The 19,075-nt window shown below is 42.0% G+C and overlaps 2 protein-coding genes across 5 annotated transcripts in view; both read left to right on the top strand.

Moving 5' to 3' along the window:
• Nucleotides 1-1,424: 1,424 nt before the first annotated feature.
• Nucleotides 1,425-18,627, top strand: LOC149974595 (disks large homolog 1). Its single transcript, XM_090211983.1, is given in 8 exon segments — nucleotides 1,425-1,474; nucleotides 1,476-1,502; nucleotides 1,504-1,620; nucleotides 2,044-2,153; nucleotides 2,521-2,583; nucleotides 3,096-3,447; nucleotides 3,794-3,819; nucleotides 18,407-18,627. Coding segments are annotated over 8 exon segments (966 nt in total).
• Nucleotides 14,829-19,075, top strand: part of mlip (muscular LMNA-interacting protein) — a 45,135-nt gene continuing 40,888 nt past the window's right edge. For 3 of the 4 annotated variants that reach the window (XM_021576480.3, XM_090213042.1, XM_090213037.1), the window contains exon 1: nucleotides 14,829-15,340. The gene's annotated coding sequence lies outside the window, so the exon portion shown is untranslated. The remainder of the gene's footprint in view (nucleotides 15,341-19,075) is intronic. The other variant, XM_021576478.3, reaches the window with a different exon arrangement.

The following is a 19,075-nucleotide window of genomic DNA, read 5'->3' as shown; positions in this document are numbered from 1 at the left end:
GTAAATTATTGTTGCTTAACAACACATAATCTAACAATTCACTTTTCTGGGTTAAATTGTTGTTTAGGTAATGTGCATCAAGATTCACCCTGGCTTTGTATTCTTATTGTGCAATAACTGGTGGGTTTATATATTTTTGAAGAGCAATTGGAATGCACAATATGAAACGGATTTTTGGCCCACACATTTCTGCTTATGAATTTAAGAATAAGATAAGATAAGAAAACGCAGCTTGTAAGCATGCTCTCAGGGCGAATTGTTGCTGACAGGTATGTACACATGTTTCCTTTGTTAAGGTGCCTTCCCTAGTAAAGAACTGTGCACTAGTGGATTTAAAATGAGATGACAAAAAAAGAGATACAATTTAAAAGGAGATTAATTTCTCGATTTAACCATGAAGTGTAATATCAATCAGCAAATTCAGCTCCGATTCACAATTGGACTGCAATCGGCAAACATTGTAGACTTGAGTAATCATAACGTCGGTAGCTATGCGGGATCTTTTCTGACTCCAGGGGTGTAGAAATGCTCAGGCTAACACGTCCTCCAGTCGCAGCAGTAGCCACAACTGGCCCATCTCTGGCCTGCGCTGGGTGGCAGCCTCCAAGAAACTCCTGCATGGGGTCCTCAACCTGTTCCTCGTCTACGACAGTGTGAGGGGACTCCAGTCCAGAGAAGGATGCTGAGAAGATGGAGGAACAGCTCTCTAGCGGGGGTCATAAGTGAGCTTTTCAAGAGGAAGAAAGTCTACAATCTGGTCAATCCACATTTTAAATGTAGGAGAAGTATTAGAAGCCCACAATAAAATAATACATTTCTTAGCAAAGTATGTGATAGTCATAAAAACATTTTCTCTGCCAGGATCAAGAACAAAGTCCTGCTGGGCATTAAGAAGATAGACACGCAGGGTCATATCAAACTGTACATCTAGTATTTTCTGTGCAGCAGTATGTATAGATTTGCAAAATCCGGCAATCTCTCTAAAACTCCAAAATACATGCATATAGGTTCCACTTTCAGAGGTACAGTTACGAGAAATGTCTCTTCATTCTATGGAGTCTCATTGGGGTGTAATTAGATTCTTTCATTTTTTACATTGGTAGAGGAGCAGTATACCCTGTCACAAACCTCCGCCCAGAACTCATCACTGATAGTCAGACCAAGGTCCTTTCCCCAGATTATTTTCAAATTAGTAAAGGAGGAGCCTCCTTTCTCAGAAAGGAGTCTATAGATATAGGAGATTTTGCCTTTAATGGAATGTGCTGTAGCAAGAAGGGTTTCAACTTCATTCAGCTGAGCTCTAAACCTCCTCTTGGAAGTAAATGAGGAAGTATTTTTCTTTCTGTCTTTAGTAAGGCAAGATTTAAAAAAGAAAACAGTCTACTGAAGGTGCTGAAAGTCTCTCTCTCTCTCTCTGAGAGGGGATGCCCTGTAGGTTCTGTCACCACAAAGGAGACATCCGGGAGGACAGGAAACTGCAGAGCTCAGCATGCAGGGTCCAGTCGCCCCACATAGCCCTGAAAGCCTCGCTACCTACGGGAAACTGGTCCAAGCTGGGGCTGTTGACAGGACCTCCTCACACGAATCGGTCATCTCCAAAGTGCCCTTAATAGTAAATCTGCACACCTTATAATACAGTGCATTCGGAAAGTATTCAGACCCCTTGACTTTTTCCACATTTTGTTACATTACAGCCTTATTCTAAAATGTATTAAATAGTTTTCACACAATACCCCATAATGACAAAGCAAAAACATGTTCTTAGAAATTTTAGCAAATTTATTTTACAAAACGGAAATATCACATTTACAAAAAAACTTTTCAAATATGGCTTTAACGTAACAAAATGTGGAAAAAGTCAAGGGTTCTGAATACTTTCCGAATGCACTGTATATTCATGTCAACAACATAAATTCCTATTAGTGCTACAATGGAAGTCGCATAGAATAGAAGCATTCTGCTCTCTGTGGTAGAGATATACTCTAACTTTTCTTTCTGTATGCAGGCCAAGTTCTTTCTGTAGGTAGCTCTGCTGAGAAATAGGCTCATTTGCGCTGTGTGTTTTTCCCCACTTCCTAGACTGCACCCAAAGGGGCTAGGAATCAGCATTGCAGGAGGGGTGGGCTTCTTGCCTTACAAGGAGCATGACCAGGTGAGCCTCATCTCAGGAGCAGCAGAGCTGTCAGACTTGATGCAGCACTGTTGCAACCCCAATCGGAGCACCACACCTCTTGCATGATAAGGGTAGCTAATAATAATCATATCGGTGGAGTGGCATTTAAAAATGGCAGGAATGTTGCCAGCAGTAATATAGCTAAATATTTACCTAGGCAGTTGATATTTCAGTTCAGTGTTAGTGCTCAGCTGACATATTTCAGATGCAGACAGATTCAAATTCAGATCAGAGTATTGGCTGTGAAGAGGCAACCACAGCTGATTAAAACAATTCCCTTGGTCGAGTTCGCCATTACCTTCCAGTTATTGTAGCCCACTTTTACTGTAGTGTATTCCCTTTTCAAAGCATCTTTATTTCCAACGTGTCGAGAGGAGCGCCATCGGAAAAGGCGGGGGTCCACATTGCTGTAGGTTGGAACCAAATATCCTCCCATGTTGTAGGCCCTGTAGTTTCAGCCTGTTTGTTTCCATGTAGCTTCAATGACCACCAGATTATAAATCAACAGTGTACATCCCCGCTATACCAGGTCCATTGCAATTCACCTCCTGGCCAGAGGGGAGCGGCATTAGACAGACACAAATGTATAAACTGTGGTCTGCAGAGGTTAAAGCTACAAAGGAGTTATGCTGGTTAGTAGAAATAAATATTTCTCTCTTAAAAACAGGTATTCAAAAATATCTATATCTATGGTAAATATCAATATGAGTGATATTGGTCAAAGAGTTGTCCTTTCATCATTCGCACTGCACTGAAAATGAAATCTCAAACTCTTAGACCAAATGTGGCTCTGAATAATCTATTGCGGGCCTACAAATACACCTGTTTTTTTTCAGTGAATAAATGCTTTGAGGCGATAGCTTTTATTTCCCACCCCGACCCCTGCTTCTACTTTTGCTGGTGTCCAACTGTATAATGTGTCACTTGTCCATCCAGGTCAACGGCCTGGACATGCAAGTGGTCAGCCACCACAAAGCTGTCACCGCCCTGAGGAATACTGGGAGCTGCATCAAGATGAAAGTCATGAGGGAGAAGGCCATCCCGTGCCTCGATGCCTGCCGGGCCCAGCAGGAAAGCGCTGTTGCTGTCACCACGGAGACAGACATTCTCATGAGCTGGCAGCTTGTTGACCAGGAGGAAGGACGCCAGCAACCCAAAGCCCGGCAGCCAGGTCCGGCGCACGCTGTGGACTGTAGCCTGACCAAAAAGATTGAGACTGTGGTCTCTAAAGGCAACGGAGTGGTGGGTGGAGTTTGCCACTCCGATGGCTCAAGGTATAATTGTGTACAAAAGTAAGGCAGAATAGAATCCTAGGTTGGAAATTGTCTTTTTAAAATGACTCCAATATTATGTCTTATTTTTTCAGAACATTCTCTCCATCTATAGGTTATGGCAGCGTTTCCCAAACTCGGTCCTCGGCACCCCAAAGGGTGCACATTTTGGTTTTTGCCCTAACACTACAAGCGGATTCAAAGATGGATGATTAGTGGATTATTCAAATCAGATGTGTAGTGCTAGTGCAAAAAAACTAAACGTGCACCCCTTGGGGTCCCAAGAACCGAGTTTGGGAAACCCTGCGTTATGGTCTTCATGATTGTTCATGTCTTTGGTTCTTCTCAGCCTGATCTGGAGACTGTCCTTAATTGGTAATTTTTTTTAACAAGAACCGGAGACCTCGTTTAAAAGCCATGCACTTCAAGTGGTAGCATGACGGTAAGCAAGATGCTTTCCCAGGGGTCTAAAAAACACGCCCTTTCTTCACCCCCCTCTCCTTTATCAGCACTGTCTGACAAACTGACCTGGTAGAATCCAGCTGGTGGAAGCTCATCATTAGGCTGGTTTTCACCTGGTCAAGGCTTTTCCAATCAGTCGAGATTGGGAGATAAGGAGGCGAAGGGAGGACAGACCAATCACATTTTTTGAAAGAGCTTCTGATGCAATCTTTGAAACTTGTCAGTCATCGCATAGTGTCCCATACAGATGTAGGATCTTCATTTGATCACCCTGTTGCGGGATAACTTTCCTGCAATGCAGGAAGTGTAAAAGTTGTAGTGTATTTTAGGTTAAAAAGGCTTCTGAAGTTTGTAATTTCCAGTTTGAAATTTCAGACTTGATTTTCACTTATGAAAAATGTATCAACCCCTACAACATCCATTAGATATAATCCACATAATACTGTAATTCACATTTCCAGTTGCTGCAGGATTATTCTCCTGCTGTAGCAAACTGGCTCAAATTAAGATCCTGCATCTCTATGCTCTTGTTGGCCCCTTATCAAATGACCTTAACTGGATTGTTCAATTCAAAAGTTTGTCAGAAGTGTTCCATGCTCAGAAGTTGTGTAATGCCAAGTTGAAGCCGTGACCCACCCCATCTGTTGTTTAGATGCAGCAATAGTATCCTTCAACCCCAGATTAATCAAAAAGATACCTACTGTCAAATTTCCAAAACATTTTCATGGCCTCTTTCCCATTCATTTTGGGATTAGGGCTCCCGAGTGGCGCAGCGATCTAAGGCGAGGCATCCCTGGTTCGAATCCAGGCTGCATCACATCCGGCTGTGATTGGGAGTCCCATAGGGTGGCGCACAATTGGCCCGGGGTAGGCCGTTATTGTAAATAAGAATTTGTACTTAACTGACTTGCCTGGTTGAATAAAGGTTAAATTTAAAATTAAATAAATTAAGTGGTGAATCTGGATCTAGACAACAGATGAAGTGAGACATGGACTAGTCTTGACAATTGTGAAGTTCTAGTTGTGAAATGCCAGTATGCTGTCAAACTAGATGATTTACCGATCATCCATTTTATTTCCCACCCAATCATGTTCAATTCCTGGGCATCCACTGCTAGATACCTCAGATTATCCTCACTCCCCGCCCCCCCCTCTGACAATGATATGGAGCCCTTGACACAGAACGCTGACAGGGAGGCATTAGACCGCCACAGGATCCAGACGGCCACATCCACTCTAACAGTGCTTACTATTATCCCCCCTGACCACATGCCTAAGGTTTGCATGCAAAAAATGTTGACAACAACTGACTTGTTGCACACAACTGTCTCTCCTTACCTTTGTATTGACTTATAAAAAATGTAAGATATTCCAACTAAAGACATGTTCATGTAAGTAAAAAACGAGTAAAATTGGCAGTTGTCATTACATTGCTATTTTGGGAGAATTTACAACACTGTTCATTGATGTTAATGACTGCTACAGTACATGGTAAGACCATGGCAAGAACTAACTCATTGAACAACGGGAGTCTTTGTTTGGGCAGAACAATAGACTTGTTCCATCCATGTAGGAGTCCAACCACAATGACACAAAGAGTATTGTTACACTCCAGCCTCTCATTCTGAAAGGAAGACTCACAAAACGTAGATGAAAAATATCTGTTAAGCACTTAAAATATGTTATGCTCTTCCAATTTAGAAAGTTTATGTTCAGTTGATCAAAGGGTTATTCTTCTAGCTACCTCTACCAATGAACCACTGAGCCAGCGGATGGTTTGGCAAGTGGTTATTGGTATTCCCCCCTAGCCACGAGAGAGTGAGATGCCCTTTTTACTCTCACCAGTAGGAGCTTAGATCCACTGTTTAGTCACTCCAGGCATTGTGAGTGACAGTCTCTGCAGAGGCTCAGTCTGAAACCTCACTTCTCCCAACACCTGCAGCCCAATGCTACATAGTCTTTTCACCTTGCGGAAATATTTCTTAAGTGTGAACGGCCAAAGAGTCTTAATAACATAAAACCTAATAACTTACAGGTCTTTGTAATTAAAATGGTCAAAAACAAACAAAAATGTATTCTTAGTAAAGAGCAATTTCATAAGCAAGAATTTTGCTATGACTGTCAGGGAGTAGTCTGAGTAGCCTCTGCCGAGTCCCCAACAACCAGATTTTCATGGGAAATGGAAAGAGTGCCTGCAACGTGACTTCCGCTTTTGAACGTTAACAACGGATTGGTTGAACAGCGCAGAAGAGAACTTCCCCCTACAGTTTCTTTCTTCTCATCAAGACCAGGATGTAGGGGATCTAGTTTCAGGCTTTTCTTTTACGCCTGCTACGTTAGGTTAGAGCTGAGTGGGGAGGGGAACACTAAAAATGAGCTGTTATTGGCAGAGACGTTTGACATTCTTTATTTTGGTCTATTAACTAATTTACCGCATGGTGATGTCACCATGGAAGGCCCAAAATCCATCCCACCAAATCAGGCTGACATTTCAGGTGGTGTTTTCAAACAGTCCTTCTAATAACTGCCATTTTTCATGTTACATACATGTTACATACATTATCCCTCCCATTGTCCAATAAGGCCCCTCTCGCAGACCACTTCGACAGTCCTAGCAAAATTCTCACTTGAGATATTAGTTTTTGCTGAGAAACTATTTTTGTTAGTAAAAAAAACACACAAAAACAGTCAGGTGCTTAATTGTTACCCAGAAATGATTTTATGTTAAGATAAAAACATCTGCATTTGACCTTTAATCCGTTAAGAAAATCCTGCTTCTGTATTAGAATGTGCAACACTTTAGACTTTACTTGCCCAGTATGATATTTCATTTTGAGATTCATTCTTTCACTATTCTTATATTGCCAATTATTACATTTCTCAAACATTTATCGGAAAGCTTTGTTTTGTGAATCTTGTTGAAAAGTCAAGGCTCTGTGAAACCTGTATTTGGCAAAATTAGAGATAATTGCAACGCAAGTTGTACAGGCCCAAGTATAAGCTGTACAACCACAAATGTATGTTCCAAGTTTGAAAGGGACCCTTTAGTTTAACTATTCTTCGCCTGACTAACAAAGTGAGTTCCTGCGGTGCACTTCTCATATCCCACCTGCCACAACAACTTGTTATTCACAGCTAGTATGCAGGATGCTCAATTCTGCTCTATAGCTGGAGTGTTTGATGAGCAAGGTCGCATTCTCTGGCTTACTCCCGTTTTTAAAAATGTATTTTCATCTTGTCTTCCACCTATGCTTTACACAATTGTTTTCAAGAAATGTGTGAGGGTTGAGCTGGATTTCTACAAAGCTGTACATAAAACAAACTTGTAAAAGTGGTGCACCTGACTTAAAATGTAAGATTTACATTTCTTCAAAGAAAGCTGTCATAGATATGGCTCTCTTGGCAATCACTCAACTAGATTCATGAGGTAGTCACCTGGAATGCATTTCAATTAGCAAGTGTGTCTTCTTAAAAGTTTTAATTTGTGGAATTTCTTTCCTTTTTAATGTGTTTGAGCCAATCTGTTGTGTTGTGACAAGTTAGGGGTGGTAACAGAAGAAAGCCCTATTTGGAAAAAGACCAAGTCCACATTATGGCAAGAACAGCTCAAATATGCAAAGAGAAACGATAGTCCATTACTTTAAGATCAGTCAATACAGAAAATGTCAATAATTTTGAAAGTTTCTTCAAGTGCAGTGGCAAAAACCATCAAGCGCTATGATGAAACTGGCTCTCGTAAGGACCGCCACAGGAAAGGAAGACCCAGAGTTACCTCTGCTGCAGAGGACAAGTTAATTAGTTACAAACCTCAGGAAATGCAGCCCAAATAAATGCTTCAGAGTTCAAGTAACAGACATCTCAACATCAACTGTTCAGAGGAGACTGCGTGAATCAGGCCTTCATGGTTGAATTTCTGCAAAGAAACCACTACTAAAGGACATCAATAAGAAGACTTGCTTGTGTCAAGAAACACGAGCAATGGACATTAGACCGGTGGGAAATCGAGAGTTTTGGTTCCAGCCGCTGTGTCTTTGTTAGACGCAGAGTAGGTGAATGGATTATTGCCGCATGTGTGGTTCCCACCGTGAAGCATGGAGGAGGTGTGATGGTGTGGGGGTGCTTTGCTGGTAACACTGATTTATTTAGAATTCAAATCGCACTAAACCAGCATGGCTACCACAGCATTCTGCAGCGATGCACCATCCCATCTGGTTTGCGCTTAGTCCCACTATCATTTGTTTTTCAACAGGACAATGACCCAACACACCTCCAGTCTGTGTAAGGGCTATTTGACCAATAAGTAGAGTGATGGAGTGCTGCATCAGATGACCAGGCCTCAACAAATCACCAGATCTCAACCCAATTGAAGATAGTTTGGGATGAGTTGGAATGCAGAGTGAAGGAAAAGTAGCCAACAAGTGCTCAGCATAATGTGGGAACTCCTTCAAGACTATTGGAAAAGCATTCCAGATGAAACTGGTTGAGAGAATGCCAAGAGTGTGCAAAGCTAACATCAAGGCAAATTGTGGCTACATTGAAGAATCTAAAAGATAAAATATATTTTGATGTGTTAAACTTTTTTGGTTACTACATGATCTGTTTCATAGTTTCATAGATTTCATAGTTTTTATTACTTCACTATTATTCTACAATTAAGAAAAACCCTTGAATGAGTAGATGTGTCCAAACGTTTGACTGGTACTGTAAGTTCAGACTCTTTGCTATGAGACTCATGTGCATCCTGTTTCCATTGATCATCCTTGAGATCTTTCTACAACTTGGGGTCCACCTGTGGTAAATTCTATTGATTCAACATGATTTGAAAAAGGCACACAGCTGTCTATATAAAGGCACACAGTTGACTGTTGAAGGAATTGTCCATAGAGCTCCAAGACAGGATTGTGTCAGGTGACCAAAAACCTGATGGTCACTCTGACAGATCTCTAGAGTTTCTCTGTGGAGATGGGAGAACCTTCCAGAAGGACAACCATCTCGGCAGCACTCCACCAATCAGGTCTTTATGGTAGAGTGAACAGACAGAAGCCGCTCCTCAGTAAAAGGCACATGACAGCTTGCTTGAGGTTTGCCTAAAGGGACCTACACACTGTCAGACCATGAGAAACACGATTCTGATGAAACAAGATTAGACTCTTTGGCCTGAATGCTAAGCGTCACGTCTAGAGGAAACCTGGCACCATCCCTACGGTGAAGCATTGTTGTGGCAGCATCATGCTGTGGGACTGGGAGACTAGTCAGGATCGAGGTAAAGATGAACAGAGCAAAGTACAGAGAGATCCTTGATAAAAACCTGCTCCAGAGCGCTCAGGACCTCAGACTGGGGCAAAGGTTAACCTTCCCACAGGACAATGACCCTAAGCACACAGCCAAGACAACGCAGGAGTGGCTTCGGGACAAGTCTATGAATGTACTTGAGTGGCCCAGTCAGAGCCCTGACTTGAACCTGATCTAACATCTCTGGAGAGACCTGAAAATAGCTGTGCAGCAACGCTCCCCATCCAACCTGACAGACTTTGAGAAGATCTGTAGAGATGAATGGGAGAAACTCCCTAAAATACAGGTGTGCCAAACTTGTAGCGTCATACCCAAGAAGACAATGCTGTCATCGCTTCCAAAGGTGCGTGTTTACAGCCTTGGTGTTCACAGTAAACGCGCTCTGGAAGTTGCAGAGAATTTTCACAACGTTCAAGTTTACGCTCAGCAGACCTGAAATTTGCTCAGTGCCGTGACAATTGAGGGAACATTGCTCCAGACACCACTTTTTCTCCGTACAAGATTGGGTCAATTTTGCATCACTTAAAGGGGTCTTTTTTTTTTTACTTTCTCCCAGACCACCTCGAACTGAAACGGCAAGTCCTTCAAATACAAAAGAAAACAAATATCAACTGGACATTCATACAATGACTCATCCCAATAATTGTCTGCCTACAGTATCTGTCACTGTTGATTAAGCATTTGACCTAAATCTTTTATTTGTATTGGTGTAAATCCTGTGTTTTAATAATCAGGATATACATTTTCATTTTTCAATATTTTTAAAGGTTCCTTTACAAGATGCTCGGTTTATTTATTTTTTTTACCTCTCCTGCACTTGTCTTTTAAACTGGCATTGTTTTGTCTTTTCTTGTGTGCAAATAATGAAAAAGAAAATGTCTGCATGTGGCTCAAGAGAAGAAGGCAACCAACAACTGGTTTCCTGGAAACAGCCTTCCTGGAGAGCGAGAGAGCATGTTAATAATTCAGTATAGTTGTTTGTTTGCTCACACTGGTTTTGTTGAGTACACACAACTCTTTATGTTTTCTTGCAGCATAACCATAAGTGTTTGAGGGAATTACAGGCAGGGTTTGACCCTGATACACATGGGAATACATTCAGGTAGGATTAGAAATTACCTCAGCCCAGTGAAATACAATCAATTATATACCCATAATCTGTAATATACACAATTATTGCCAAGAAGCCATTGATTTATGGGACCTACCTACTCACTAATTAATTCACAAACTAGGAAACCCTTTCTACCCTTTTTATAACATGTTGATTACTTTAATTACAGCAGCGCTTAAAAATAGATTAACTTAAAAAAAAAACATTTCCCTGAACCCGCAGGACCTTCAGCCAGACATGACAGTCATGAGGAATATAGGGCTGCAGCCTATGTCACCAATTGAGGAATGTGGGCACGTGCTATAGGAGAAAGATACGGTTAAGATTCAATGAATAAATAATGTCTACTTTTGCTTAAAGCAAGATATTTAATCAGGCCCTTTTGGCAACACACATGAGCAGATACAAGTTACTTAAATTACTTTTAACCAACTTTCTTGGATGAAAATAATTTAGTCGGCCTATGTTATTCTGTCAGCATGTTCCCAAAAATGACCATTCTGTTTGATTTAGGCAATACATTTGGTTAATCCAGTGCTGCCCGGGATCCTTGGGACAGCCATACCCTAAACCCTAACCTTAACCCTTACCTAACCCTAAACATTTCACATTTCAACTTCAACGGGGGGACGTTCCAAGGATTCTGAGTAGCTGGGACCATTAAAATATTATTTTAAAGTGGCAATCAGCAGTTGAAACAATAACAAAGCATTTTCCCCACCACTTTCTCTAAAAAGCTGAGGGATGGGCCTGGAGAAACCACTCAAATTCATAGACAGAGGACTGGCCATCCATGAGATCACAATGATAGTTTTAAATCATGTTTTGAGGCTATAAAGTGTTTGTTTACTTTTACTTTGTTGACAAACATGGGAGTAAACAATATTATATTTTGGGTTCTGATGGGGTACGACAGTTGAACTAATTTCATGAGGCATTTATAAGTTATATATTCTTCAAGAATCAATGGGTACCTATCATTAATTCTATATGTCAGAAAATGGATGTAGCAACTGCAGATTTCCCCTTAAAGTGCTACAAAAAGAGTTCCTTCACATTTGACTCAGAGGGAGCCTTATTCAAAGCCTGTTCATTAGCTCTCTCGTTAGTCTTGTTTACAAAATCAAAAAGGCAAGTTATGTTGTGATTCATTAAGCTTTGCTCTCGAATCATTAAGAGTTCATGTCGAGTCTCCTGGCTTGCACATTACTCACTTTGATCTTTAGGTGATTGTCTGGTGATTTCCCCCCTCCTCTACACCATGTATATTTGATGAAAGATCAAAATTAAACTGAAAGAAAAACACTGATTTTGAAGTAAAGCACTATGTGTGGCATTAAACATTGTCTGCAGATATCTGGCATTGCACATACTGTATAAACACAATTATTATGACATAAGTGGCAGGCCACCAGCTCCCTTGCTAGTTGTATTGCAGTCCCAGTCCCATACAGGAGGAGGCAGGGAGATGGTTGAGCAGAGATGGACAGGGACAGCTGTGATAAAGGAGAAATGTGGCACACTTAGGGGATTAGACTGACCTCCCAAGGTCTGCTTTCATTGGCTTGTCAGAAGTCAGACAGACAGGCCGGTTGGGCAGGGGAGGCAGACATACTAGCAGGCAGACAGTAACCCAGACAGACACGCTGGCAGACAGAGAAGACAGGCAGACAGACCTAACCTACTCCCAAACCGAGAATAAACGTGTTTAAAGAGGCCTAACACATTCAGAATACTCAGTCAGGAGCACCAGTCTGCTGCTTCTATTTACTTTCAAGCTTCAGGGCGATTTGGCTTGCTTCATGGGTAGATAAATAGGCCTGCTATCTGCCGAAATCTGGAAGGGCAGAGTCAGACAGGTATTTTAAAATGGGGGGGGGGGGGCGTAAAGGTAAGGCTTCTGCTCATACATACAGTCTGCAGTAATAGACCACAATAAATCACACTCCCTTCTGCATTCATTATGTAGTCAATCATGTGTTGAATGAAAACCCCCTTGTTAATTAGTCATCCAGAAATTGTACAGTGCGTTTGGAAAATAATTCAGACACCTTCACTTTTTCCACATTTTGTTACGTTACAGCCTTCTTCTAAAATGGATGAAATGATATGCGCTCAGGACCTCAGAATGAAGTGAAGGTTCTCCTACCAACAGGACAATGACCCTAAGCACACAGACAAGACACTGGCTTTGGGGCAAGTCTTTGAATGTCCTTGAGTGGCCCAGGCAGAGCCCAGACTTGAAACTGATCGAACATCTCTGGAGAGACCTGAAAATAGCTGTGTTCCCCATCCAACCTGACAGAGTTTGAGAGGATCTGCAGAGAAGAATGGGAGAAACTCCCCAAATACAGGTGTGCCAAGCTTGTAGTTTCATACACAAGAAGACTCAAGGCTGTAATTGCTACCAAACGTGCATCAACAAAGTACAGGCAGGATGCAACTGGAAGCCAGCCTGACAAAGATATTACCCCAGCTTTCTAAGGTGCTCACCTTAAGCGTCAATCATATCTGAATTACTAGCATTCCATTCCATTTAACTTGGTTCTCTGCATGCTCAGACTATAACACAGTGGAAAGAAATGAATGCACCCTTCAACATACAGGACCAAGTGGATCATAAGATTTCAGTGTGTACAAATTGCACTGCAAAAGTGGCTACAGAAAGGTTGCTGTTGTAGCAACACCGCCATATTTGTCCATCAGCTTCAATGGTCCAGCCCTCGAAAGATGGCCAACAGGGGGAGATGTAGAGGAGCGTCAACTTCACACCATAGAAATAGAATGAATAGAATGGACTCCCCCGTTCAAGTCAATGATGGCATAAACGGTAGACTGGCAGCCATTTTGAGTGTACCAATGTCAGGAATGAAAATCAGGAAGTGTACCGTTTGATCTGTGCTGTGATTTGTTTAGTCAACTCAACTGACATTACAAAAAATGTGTTTACCAGTCAAATTGCCAGGGTTAGAGTCCAATTCTATTCCTTCTATTTCTATGCTTCACACATCTTCGCCAGACAGATGTCAACCACAAGGAGAATGTGCAAGGACCCCTCTTCACTGGCTAGACAACACAGGAAGAGGGGGACAGAAAGTTCCTAGCAGGAGTCGTCCTCCCCAGTATGCCCATTTCACACCTACCAGCATAAGACAATGTTCAGGACAATCAGCCTTATTGAACCAAACGGTAGTCAGACAGGAGACAAACACAGCAGGGTCCTCGATGAAGATGACTACGGCTCAGCCAAGGAGATTCTCTATTGGAATCAACGGATTGCACACAAAGTACCTCAAACTCTTTTTTTCCTTCAAGCAAACAGTGTAAACAGACTGAAAATGACAGGGTTAAAAGTGTTGAGATGTGTGTAATAAGACCGTTTTGGAATGTGTGCTGTGATGTTTTTCTGCCCTTAAAGAATTTATGAAAGTGTATAAAGTACTCTCGCATTCATGTGAACATTGATGAACTGATACCCTATAGAATGACACAGAACAATGCAGGCGATGAATGGTAGAGGACTCAGCCCCTGGAACTTTTCCGTCACTTAAACCAATCGCAGCTCTCCTGACCGGGAGACCTCACCTCTTCCTGTCCCAGGACTATAAACTGAACGTGTGAACACCAGTCCCTGTGTTCAGGATCAGTGACCAGACGTGGTTGTGGTCATTAAGCATCAAGAACGATTCTTGGCTACCTACCGGGGAAAACTGGACTTCTGAACAGCTTTGTTTTGGACTCAGCATGCACTCACGTTGAGTGCAGGCAGACTAAACGTAAGAGTATCCAGCTTGAGCTCAAGTTCTATTAGTCATATGTACAGGATACACATGGTATACGCCGTCCAACGAAACACTTGTATTATTTCTTATTGTAGAGAAGGAACCTGCAAGATAAGAATACGAACATAAAATAGCGATTTGACTGAGCGTTTAAATCTGTACCTGTTACTCTATTATTAGGCTATTTTTATTTATTCTTATTTCTCTTATTTCTCTTTATTTCTCTTCTGTCTTTGTTAGTTTTAGGACTTTCAAATAATCGTCCTGCTTTTATCCTTTGAATCAAAATGCTGTAGAATAGACAAAACCTTTTAACCTTCTTCCTATTCCCTTTCTATTCTGAATTGTTTACACTACCATTTTGCCAACAAAATCTTCACTATTTATTCATCCTATAAGATTCATTGCTTTGTCTTGGTTATTTCTTAATAAATCTTTTGTTTAATAAAATAATTACTCTTCTCAGAGACTGCATCGCCTGGTCATTTCAATAACTCAATTGCCTTTGAAATGACAATTGTAACTCTTATAGTTTTTTGTTGACTAAGAATTAACAAGTAGTGCTCCAAATTAGACTATCACATTAAGACCATTCCTCTACACCCATCAAACTCAACTCTGGACCTCAGTCAGTTCCACAACACTGTTTGTTGTTCCCCTCTAATCAGGGACTGATTTAGACCAGGGTCACCTGGTGTGTGTTATAAATTATCAGGTAGAACAGAAAACCTCGTAGGGTTGAGTACCCATGCTCTACACTATTCTTAATGCAATTGTCTATAACTGTTTAATGGGAACAGACTTACTGTATATAAATAACTCTGGGGAAGTGGGTGAAACACTCGTCCTTGGTCATCATTACACCTTCGGAGACCGCCGCTCCAGGGACCCCCTCGGACAAATTTGAACTGAGAGAAGAGCAAATACAATTGTGGCCATGCATTCCCGGGGGCACAGAGCACAGTTGCTAGCGATGGCATGATCATTATAGTTATCGGTGCCCTGCAGGCTGGATGCCGTCTGCAAGCTATTTGTGGCTTTGTGTGTCTATAAATGGAAGCCAGCGCTGCTCGGCACTTATCACAGGGTAATACATGTTAGGACTCCATATGGAAAAGTTGCTTAATCTGAATTATAGTGTGTAGCCGAATGGACCTCTGTAACCCTGAGAGCATTTCACCTTTACCTGGACAAACAATGCCTAGATGTGGAGAAGAGTGACAGCTCAAATGAGAGCCAGGGAAAGGTAAGAAGGGAATCAATATTTTAATTCAGTGAAGAACAAAGGAAGTAGCAGCTTAGTCATATTGCAGAGGTTTTACATATTATGGCAGGAATGCAACACCTAGTAGTGTGTAAGGTGTTTCCCTTACAAAAATGACTGCAGTTTTGAAACCGCAGTAAAAGTGCAGTAACTGCAATCGACTGTGATATTTTGGGCACAGTAATTGCAGCATACTGTAGTTATATTGCACTCTAACTGCACTGTACCTGCAATCTTTTTTCTTAAGGGTTGTGCTGCCAATGACCTTGTTTGAAAAAGCCTCTCCTCCCTCTCATGAGGACTGCCACAGGAAAGAAAGACCCAGAGTTACCTCTGCTGCAGAGGATAAGTTTGTTAGAGTTACCAGTCTTAGAAATTGCAGCCCAAATAAATGCGTCAGAGTTTAAGTAACAGACACATGTCAACATTAATTGTTCAGAGGAGCTTTCATGGTCGAATTGCTGCAAAGAAACCACCACTAAATAACACCAAAAAGGACTTGCTTGAGTCAAGAAACACGAGCAATGGACATTAGACTTGTGGAAATCTGTCCTTTGGTCTGACAGGTCCAAATTTGAGATTTTTGGTTTCAACCGAGGTGTCTTTGTGAGAGAGTAGGTGAACGGATGATCTCAGCATGTTTGGTTCCCATTGTGACGCAAGGAGGAAGACGTGTGATGGTGTGGGGGGTGCTTTGCTGGTGACACTGATTTATTTAGAATTCAAGGCATTCAACACATCATCCCATCTGGTATGCGCTTAGTGGGACTATCATTTATTTTTCAACAGGACAATGACCCAACATATCGCCAGGCTGTGTAAGGGCTTTTTGATCAAGTAGAGTGATGGAGTGCTGCATCAGATGACCTGGCCTCCACAATCACCTGACTTCAACCCAATTGAGATGGTTTGGGATGAGTTGGACCACAGAGTGAAGGAAAAGCTGCCAACAAGTGCTCAACATATGTGGGAACTCTTTCAAGACTGTTGGAAAAGCATTCCAGGTGAAGCTGGTTGAGAGAAAGCCAAGAGTGTGCAAAGCTGTCATCAAGGCAACGGGTGGCTCCTTTGAAGATCTAAAAAATATTTTGATTGGTTTAACACTTTTTGGTTACTTCCATGTGGTATTTCATTGTTTTGGTGTCTTCACTATTATTCTACGATGTATAAAATAGTATGAATAAAGAAAAAGCCTTGAATGATTAGGTGTCCAAACTTTTGACTGGTACTGCACACAAACACTAGAAGTCAGAAGTTCACATACACCTTAGCCAAATACATTTAAACTCAGTTTCAAAATTCCTGACATTTAATCCAAGTAAAAATTCCCTGTTTCAGGTCAGATAGGATCAACACCATTTTAAGAATGTGAAATGTCCAAATTAAAGTAGAGAGAATGATTCATTTCAGCTTTTATTTCTTTCATCACATTCCCAGTGGGTCAGAAGTTTACATACACTCAATTAGTATTTGGTAGCATTGCCTTTAAATAGTTTAACTTGGGTAAAACTTTTTGGGTAGTCTACCACAAGCTTCCCACAATAAGTTGGGTGAATTTTGGCCCATTCCTCCTGACAGAGCTGGTGTAACTGAGTCAGGTTTGTAGGTATCCTTGCTCGCACACACTTTTTCAGTTTTGCCCACAAATATTCTATGAGATTGAGGTCAGGGCATTGTGATGGCCACACCAATACCTCAACTTTGTTTGGAATTTGGAAGTATGCTTTGGGTCATTGTCCATTTGGAAGACACATTTGCAAGCTTCAACTTCCTGACTGATGTCTTGAGATGTTGCTTCAATAGATCCACATAATTTGCTTTCATCATGATGCCATCTATTTTGTGAAGTGCACCAGTCTCTTGCAGCAAAGCACCCCCACAACATGACGCTGCCACCCCCGTGCGTCACAGTTGGGATGTGTTCTTCGCCTTGCAAGCATCCCCCTTTTTCCTCCAAACATAATGGTCATTATGGTCGAACAGTTCTGTTTTTGTTTCATCAGACCAGAGGACATTTCTCCAAAAAGTATGATATTTGTCTCCATGTGCAGTTGCAAACCATTGTCTGGCTTTTTTAGAGCAGTGGCTTCTTCCTTGCCGAGCGGCCTTTCAGGTTGTGTCGATATAGGACACGTTTTACTGTGGATATAGATACTTTTGTACCGGTTTCCTACAGCATCTTCACAAGGTCCTTTGTTGTTCTGGGATTGATTCACACTTTCCACACCAAAGTACGTTCATCTCTAGGAGACAGAACGTGTCTCCTTCCTGAGCGGTATGATGGCTGCGAGGTCCCATGGTGTTTATACTTGTGTACTATTGTTTGTACAGATGAACGTGGTACCTTCAGGCATTTGGAAATTGCTCCCAAGGATGAACCAGACATATGGAGTCCTACAATATTTTTTCTGAGGTCTTGGCTGATTTCTTTTGATTTCCCATGATGTCAAGCAAAGAGGCACTGAGTTTGAAGGTCGGCCTTGAAATACATCCACAGGTACACCTCCAATTGACTCCAATGATGTCAATTAGACTAAGAAGCTTCTAAAGCCATGCCATCATTTTCTGGAGATTTCCAAGCTGTTTAAAGGAAGTCAACTTAGTGTATGTAAACTTCTGACCCACTGAAATTGTGATAGTGAATTATAAGTGAAATAATCTGTCTAAACAATTGTTGGAAAAATAACTTAGCACATCTACTTTGTGCATGACACAACTGACTTGCCAAAACTATAGTTGGTTAACAACACATTTGTGGAGTGGTTGAAAAACTAGTTTTAATGACTCCAACCTAAGTGTATGTAAACTTCCGACTTCAACTGTGTGTGTGTGTGTATATAAAAATAAAGAAACACAATAAATAGCGGATGCTATATACGGTTACAGTGCCAATACCAAATGATAGATATGTACTGTACATGCAGGTAGGGATTAGGAGAAAGTAGCGTAGGTGTCAGGGGAAGCCGTAGTTGTTTTCCAGTTAACGGTCTTATGGCCAGGGGTTAAATGTTGTTTAGGAGTCTGTTGGTCTGAGTCTTGATGCACCAGGACCGCCTGCAGGAAGGGAGCATGAGGAACTGTCCCCGTCTCGGGTGGCTGGAGTCTTTGGCAATTTTTCAGGCCTTTCTCAGACACCGCCTAGCATGTACGTCCTGGATGGCTGGGAGCTCACCCCCAGTGACGCGCTGGGCCGTCCGCACCACCCTCTGCAGGTGCCATACCAGACGGTTATACAACAGGTCAGAATGCTCTCGATGGAGCATCTGTAAAAGTTCTTAAGGATTTCAGGGGACATGCCCAGTCATATTAGCCTCCTAAGGAAGGCTGTACTGGTGTGAGAGAACCGTGATATGTTTTAGGTGATGTGGACAACGAGGAACTTGAAGCGCTTGACCCTCTCCACTCTAACGTGGAGGGAGGGGTTGTTGTCCTGGCACCACGCTGTCTCACTGTTGGTGATCAGGCTTGTCACCGTCGTCCGTCGTGTTGTCAGCAAACTTGGAGTTGGAATCATGCTTGGCCACTGTCGTGGGTAAACGGAGTACAGGCGGTGACTAAGGACACACCCCTGGGGGGCCAACCATGTTGAGGATCAGCGTGGCAGATGTGTCTACTCCTACCACCTGGGGGCGGCCTGTCAGCAAGTCCAGGTTCCAGTTGCAGAGGGAGGTGTTTAGTCCCAGAGTCCTTAGCTTAATGATGAGCTTTTTAGGGCAC

The sequence above is a fragment of the Oncorhynchus mykiss genome, chromosome 20 (assembly GCF_057628025.1).
Source record: "Oncorhynchus mykiss isolate SJ-2025 chromosome 20, ASM5762802v1, whole genome shotgun sequence".
Taxonomy (NCBI): Eukaryota; Metazoa; Chordata; class Actinopteri; order Salmoniformes; family Salmonidae; genus Oncorhynchus; species Oncorhynchus mykiss.
Note: the sequence above shows the minus strand (reverse complement) of the source record. Positions and strands in the feature narration are given on the sequence as shown.